The sequence below is a fragment of the Elephantulus edwardii genome, unplaced genomic scaffold (genome assembly GCF_000299155.1).
Source record: "Elephantulus edwardii isolate Elephantulus edwardi_28Jun2011 unplaced genomic scaffold, EleEdw1.0 scaffold00074, whole genome shotgun sequence".
In the NCBI taxonomy this organism is placed as follows: domain Eukaryota; kingdom Metazoa; phylum Chordata; class Mammalia; order Macroscelidea; family Macroscelididae; genus Elephantulus; species Elephantulus edwardii.
The window spans coordinates 3,405,127-3,412,378 of NW_006399824.1; the positions used below are offsets into that span (position 1 = coordinate 3,405,127).

The 7,252-nt window shown below is 46.9% G+C and overlaps 1 protein-coding gene across 1 annotated transcript in view; it reads left to right on the forward strand.

Annotated features, from left to right (window-relative positions):
- Positions 1 to 1,032: 1,032 nt before the first annotated feature.
- AIFM2 (apoptosis-inducing factor, mitochondrion-associated, 2) overlaps positions 1,033 to 7,252 on the forward strand; it is a 24,758-nt gene continuing 18,538 nt past the window's right edge. Inside the window, exons 1-4 of the mRNA XM_006888984.1 lie at positions 1,033 to 1,213; positions 1,500 to 1,615; positions 4,090 to 4,209; positions 4,765 to 4,857. Coding sequence (XP_006889046.1) covers positions 1,033 to 1,213; positions 1,500 to 1,615; positions 4,090 to 4,209; positions 4,765 to 4,857 — 510 coding nt within the window. The remainder of the gene's footprint in view (positions 1,214 to 1,499; positions 1,616 to 4,089; positions 4,210 to 4,764; positions 4,858 to 7,252) is intronic.

Sequence of the window (7,252 nt, forward strand, 5' to 3'; positions counted from 1 at the left end):
TATGGAAGGCAGTATGGCGCTTTCTCAAAAAGTTGCAAATAGAGATACCATTTGACCCAGCAATTCCACTACTGGGAATATACCCGAAAGAGACCATAACTGACATCCAAACAGATATATGCACACCCATGTTTATCAGGGCTTTGTTCACAATAGCAAGGAGTTGGAAACAATCTAAGTGCCCAACAACAAACGAATGGATAGAGAAGCTGTGGTACATCCACACAATGGAATACTACGCTGAGTTGAAAAACAAGGAACTCATGCAGTATTATTCAGAATGGATGACCCTGGAAGACATTATGCTGTGGAAAGTATCTCAGTCACAAAAGGACAAAAACTGTATGGTTACCACTGTTGTAAAACAGGACTGACCTTGGGGTTGGGGGGAGACTGAGAAAGATGAGTTCAATAATGTGTACTGCATTGAAACAGATGAGGGAGAAAACTGTTTAAAAGGGATATGCGATTAGGTATTTTTGTCATGACAGGAGTCCAGAGCGAAGACTGCATAGTGGAGTGGACTTGGGGGGAAGGAGTGTAAAACAATGAAAGAATTTTACTTTTCCAAGAGGGGAGTGTACTAAGGGGGACGGTGGGGAAGGGACAAAAGTCCAACAATGAATGAATGGAAATCCAAAGTCTCAGTAAATTTTCATTGAAATTAATAATAAATTTTTAAAAAGTCTTTGATGTTTAGTAAGTTAACAAAAGTGCAAAACAGTTTTGTTTAATGTGTGCAAAAAAGAGTCCTAATTGAAGCATAGAATAGCTGTGAAAGATGTTGATTCCTGGATGCCTGTGGAGAAGGGAACTGGGTGGCGTGGAAATAAGATTCCTTGTTGCTTCAGAATGTGAAAATTTAATAAAATTGAAAGTTCACTTACAAATGAGTAAATACTTTCAAAGGCCACATCTTGGCATGCCAAGCCTTTTTCATGTGTATCTGTCCCTCCCCTCCCACTTCTCTACCCTGCACCCCACTGACTGTGGTGTGCCCCCCCCTACTTTCCCAGCAGCTCTTGGTTCGAGATGGGGTCCCAGGTCTCAGTGGAAGAAGTGCGATCAGTGCATGTGGTGATCGTCGGCGGGGGCTTCGGTGGGATTGCGGTGGCCAGTCAGCTCCAAGCACTGAATGTCCCCTTTACGCTGGTGGATATGAAAGACGCCTTCCACCACAACGTGGCAGCCCTCCGGGCCTCAGTGGAGAGTGGTAAGATTTTCCCTTTCTAGAACTTTCTTCATGAGAATGGTCTTGATTGGGCTCATGGGGTGTGATTTCATGAGCTGGGCACAGTTTTCTCCACTCAAATCCCACTAATGCCATCAAAGGGCCCCAGAGCTTCTCTGAGTAGTCCAGGGACAGCCAGTCCTTTAGAAGGTGGCCAGCGATGGTCCTCTTGGTGTGCTCAGGAAAGGTTCTAGAATGTTCTGGCCTTTCCTGGTAGACCTGGTAGCCTCAGATCTGCACTGTCACCTTTTCTGTGTCCATCTTCCAGGGTTTGCAAAGAAGACATTCATTTCCTACTCGGTGACTTTCAAGGACAATTTCCGGCAGGCCATGGTGGTCGGAATCGACTTGAAGAACCGGACAGTCCAGCTGCAGGGAGGTGAGGTGAGTGGCCAGTCCATCGGCTATCTTGTGGCTTCTGAAGGACGTGCTGCCTGTTGTCCAGAGCACCTCTGTTGGCTGTGACCTCTGAGCCCAGGGCTGGGCAGATTGCAGGTTTCCATAAACGAAGACTTGACCACAATTGCCTCAAGACTGTGATGGTAGATAATTTCCTGAGCCTTTCCTGTGTCATGCACTCTTCCAAGCATTCATTTGAAAGTCACTGCGACCCTGTGAGAAGGGGATATAACCTCATTTTATTGAGATGAGAGGCTTACCAGAGATCCCCTAGCTACTAAGAGATTAAGCCAAGATTTGAACCTGTGTAATCTCACCCCAGAGCTCAGCCTCTGAAAGCCAGTGTCCCTACACCAGCACCAGGGCCTGGTCAGCCCAGAGACCACCTTTGCTGTATAGAGTCAAAGGTTAGGCCAGTGGCCAGGACTGTGTGGCCGTGCAACCTGGAACTGGAGTTTGCTTGGAGCAGAGGGTTTGTTTTTCATACTTGGCTGTTTTCATCCCTCCTGGTGAGTGGCACCAAACCAGACTCTATTGCCAGCAAATCGATTCTGACTCATGTAGTCCCTGTTGTGTTACCAAGTAGAGCTGCACTCCGTAGATTTTTCTGGGCTTTCCAGAGGCAGGTTGCCAGGCCTTGCCTCCACGATCCTACCTGGTGGGAACATACTGCCAGCCTTTGGGTTAGAAGTTGAGTGAGAACTGTTTACGATGCTCAGGGGCCTTGTGTATGTCTCAGGACCTGCCTTGTCCTCCCCGCACTGACTGGAGCCCCATCAGTGAGTTTCTGCTTGACCCACACACCTCCTGGCCCAGCCGCTGACCCTGCATTCAGAGATAAGACGCAGACTCAGCTCACTGCCTTCCAGTAGGAACTGAGTCACAGCTGACCCTCCAGCAGGTTTTCGGAGGCTGTTAATGACACAGGAAATTGCTCATCTTTCTCCTTTGGAGTCACTGGTGGGTTCAGACTACCAGAGGCGAAGCCTTTGAGTTAGCGTGACTCCCTGTGAGCTGTACCGCCAGAACTCCCTTTCAGAGGTAAGGAGAATCGACACAGAAGGAGAATCCCACTCTTAATGAGTATGCAACTTAATGTCTGTACACTCTCAGGTCTTGAGCTCTGGTCGTCGAGTGGTTAAGGCAAGCGGTTTGAATCCACCAGTTGTTCGGTGGGGGAAAGATGGGCCATCTCCCGTGTGGTTTGCAGCCTCTGAAGACCTGCTGGAGGGTAAAGTTAATTTTAGGGCTGAAGGATTTCCAGGTTGAAAAGGTTCCTGAGGGTCCCCTCATCTCATGGTAGTTCCTGGCCCTGATTTTCAGTGTCCTGGGTGATGGGCAGGGATGGGCTTCCTGAGGGCCTGTCAGGCCTCTGGGGGCAATGAGGACTGAGCGGGCCCAGAGCCTCTGCTCCTTCTACCAGAACACCTCTGCTCTGACCAGTATTTTACATTTAGGCTCAAAACAAGATTGTTTTTCAGTGGGGGTAGGTATTGGGAGAACGAGTCTTGAAAAAAAATCCCAGCAATCCTGCTCTACCACTGTTAGGATTATACCCCAAGGAAATGAGAACTGAGACACAAACGGAGATTTGTACACCAATGTTCATAGCAGCGTTATTCAGCATTGCAAGATCATGGAAACAGCCCAAATGTACCACAATCTAATGGATTGAGAAATTGTGGTACATTCACAAAAGAGAATACTACACAGCACTCAGGAGCAGAGATTTTGAAAAATACTACAAAACATGGGAGAGACTGGAGTGTATTATGCTGAGTGAACTAACACAGTCTCATAAGGATAAACACTTCCTAAGACCATTATAATAAAAATAGAAGGATAACAAGTAAAATGTGTATGAAAGTCCAAGAGGAGAAAGGGAGGAAGCAGAGGGGTGAGCATGGTCAGGGGGAAATGACGGGGTTGTACAGACTGGTGGGCTGAGGGAGGGGATGAAGGAAATGGGAAAGATCCAGTGGGGACCTGAAAAGACAGGGTAATGGTGCGTATAGTTCCATGGCTGGTGATTCATTTTATAAAAAACAACATGTGGGAATAGTTTGATGAAACACAATGTGAATGAAGGAACATGTGCAATGCAATGTATATGAATTTTATGTGGATATCAATATAAAATGAAATTTTTAAAAGAAGGACCCAGCAGATTCTAAAACAGCTCCACATTAATAATCTGGGATCCTGCTTATTCCCAAGTCATTTTCAGTTCCATACTTTCCTCTTGCCTGTGTTGGGAGCTCACCTTCCCGTTTTCCACATAGGATGGTTCTGGTCACTCCGGTCTCCCCCCAGGCAGAATCCTCAAGTTTTAGTGACACCTCTATGTGCCAGAGGGGCCACTTCCACTCGATGCTCCATGGTCAGTGGGGGGCAGGTACTGAGGCAGAAGCCCAGGCCTCCCCTCCCCTACCCACCCCTGACCCTTCTTGTCCTCATAGGCGCTGCCCTTCTCACATCTCGTCCTGGCCACAGGCAGCAGTGGGCCTTTCCCTGGCAAGTTTACTGAGATTTCCAGCCGGCAGGCCGCCATCCAGGCCTACGAGAACATGGTGAGGCAGGTAAGTTGGCTGACCGACCGGGGTGGTGGTACTTCTGGGAGAGGCGGGGGGCTGTGTTGACTTTATGAGGAAGAGACGTCCTGCAAGAGGACCCGTGGACCTGTCATCAAAGCCTGGAAATGAGTCCCTAGACCGGCTTACATTGCTGTCCCAGACTCCCTCCCATTGAGCAGGGCTTGTGTTGGGAGACACACTCTTCTCAGGAATTAACAGGTAAGGAACTCCAGAGGGAGCGCTCATGAGGAATGCTATTAAAGACAGAGGCCAGGACTCTCTGAAGAGTGCCTGAGAGGCCCTTGTGTAGGCATGAGCACACGCAAGAATGTTAGGAACCTGACTTTGGATTTAGGCTTTGGTGGTGCTCATCAGTCAGATGGGCTGTTGTGGGAATCAAATGGGAAGGCTCAGGGGAAACCCCTATAGATGCCTGGCCCTGAAGAAGCAAGTTTGGACCCTGCACTTGGAAAGGGAATTCTGTGTTCTCTGGCCAAGGAGCACACATCCCAGCTCACCCAGGAACTAGAGTGAGTTTAATATTTCCTTTTCCTCCCCCAGGTCCAGAGTTCAAAGTTCATCGTGGTGGTGGGAGGAGGCGCTGCAGGAGTGGAGATGGCAGCAGAGATTAAAACAGACTATCCTGAGAAAGAGGTAGGGCAGCTGGCCTTGGCTTTGAACCCTAAGTGCTTGGCCTATTTCTCCCTCAGAGCTGCTGGATGGGTTCCAGCTGTCAGCTGAGTGCTTAACTGTTTGGCCACCAGAACATTTCCTGAAAGAAAACCCTGTGGACCAGTTCTGCTGTGTAATATATGAGGTTACCATGAATGAGAGCCAGCTTTGTAGTTGTCATTGTTGTGTGCTGTCGGGTCAGAACCAAATCATAGCTGAGTCTCCTTTGGGTTTTCAGAGGCAATAAATCACACAGAAGGAAATTGTTCATCTTTCTCTCTCAGAGCAGCTGTTGGATTTGAACCATGTTCTCATAGATTGGCAGCTCAATTCCTTGCCACCAGAGCTCCCTGATTCCGTGTGATGTTGTTGTTGTTAAGTGCTGTTGACTCGACTACGACTCAGCAACCTATGAACAATGGATATGAACCCTGTTCGATGCTGTGCCTCATCTTATCTGACACACTTGAGCCCACTGCTGCAGCCACTGTGTCAAGCCATCTCACTGAGAGTCTTCCTCTCCTTTGTTGAACCTCCTCCTTTCCAAGCATGATGTCCTTTTCCAAGGACTGGCCCTCCTAACAAGATGTTCAAAATATGTAATACGAAGTTCCACTATCCTTGCTTCCAAGGAACACCCAGGCTATACCTTTTCCACAACGAACTTGTTTGGGGTTTTTTGGCAGTCCATGGGATATTCAACACTCTTCTCCAACACGACAACTCAAAGACTTCTCTTGTGTCATCCTTAGTCATGGTCTAACTTACAGCTGCATAGCAAGTAATTGAAAAGATCATGGTTTGGATCTCTGTTCTGTAGCACTTTGGAGAGGTCCCTGACAGTAGATCTTCCCAATGCAATACATATTTTTTTTTCTCCTGTATCTAAGGATGTTAATTTTTATTTCCTGCAAGATGAAGTCACTGACAGTTTCTGTCTCTTCTCTATGGTGATGTTGCCTGTTGGTGTAGTGGTGAAGGATTTTGGTTTTTTTGATGATGAAATGAACCCATATGAAAGGGAGCATCATGTATTCATTGACATAGTCTTGATATTCTGCAGCCAGCACTTCATGTCATCCTCACATTCAGCGAGCAAGAGTGTGTCATCTGCACAGAGTAGGTTGTTGATGATACCACAGCATCCAGTCATACATTCTTCTTCCTGAAGTCCAGCTTCTTGAATGCTTTTTTCAGCATATACATTGGAGAAAGGATACAGCCCTGATGCACATCTTTCCTGATTTTAAACTGTGGAATATTCCCTTGCTCGACTTGGACCGTAGCTTCTTGGTTTAGGTACAGGTTTCACATGAGCAAAGTGTTTTGGGGTTCCCATTCTTCTCAATGTCAGCCATAACTAACTTGTTATGCTCCACACAGTCAAATGCCTTTGCACAGTCAATAAAGCACAAACAGACATTCTTTTGGTATTCTCTGCTCTCTACCCAGATCCTGCTGACATTAGTAGTGATGTCCCTTTGATTACCTTTCCTTGTTGACCACTGAAAATGCCCTCCAGCATCTCCAGTTAGTGATTTTTCTGGCACAAGCCGTGTCCTTTTCAGTCTTTGTCTTCTATAGCCTCAGACCAGCCTTATTCCTTGTTTTGGATCCACACTGTGGTCGCCTGCCTGTGAGAGGAGGGGAGTCTGCAGTCAGCCCCTTGGGTGCCTGTGCCGGGAAAGGACTGACTGACACTACCTACTGCCCACAGTGGATGCCATGGGCCTGCTTTGTTTCCCTGTGACACTCCATTCTAGAACCTGGCAGCTCTGGAGGGAGAGAGGAAATTCTGGCATGATGGTAAGATTTGGTGGAGGGCTGCATAATGATCAGTAATCATATAGCTACTAGACAGAAGCTAAGAAAGTAGCTCTTGTAGTAGAGTGGTTGGTTAAGTGCTTGCCGGCTAACTGAAAGGTTAGTGGTTCAAACCCACCAGCTCGTCTGTGGGAGAAAGATGTGACAGTCCGCTTCTGGAAAGATATCCCCCCTTGGAAATCCGGTGGGCAGTTCTGTTCCGTCTCCCGGGCTTGCTTGAGTTGGCAGTGTGGAGTTGTTTTCAAGCAGGAGTTTGCTCACAGCTAAAGCCAGATCAGCTTCTGAGAGCTCCTTGGAACCTGAAAAGAAAAATCGATAGAGGTGAATTTAATTATGCAGTTGTTTTCTGATAAATTGTTGAAAATGACGAGAAGTGATTGATAGAAAGTTTCTTCATTTTGATTTATGGGCTAAAGACCAGTCCAAAACAATAAATAATTCCAGTGCCTCGTATACTTTTCTTTCTTTCTTTCTTTCTTTCTTTCTTTCTTTCTTTCTTTCTTTCTTTCTTTCTTTCTTTCTTTCTTTCTTTCTTTCTCTCTTTCTCTCTTTC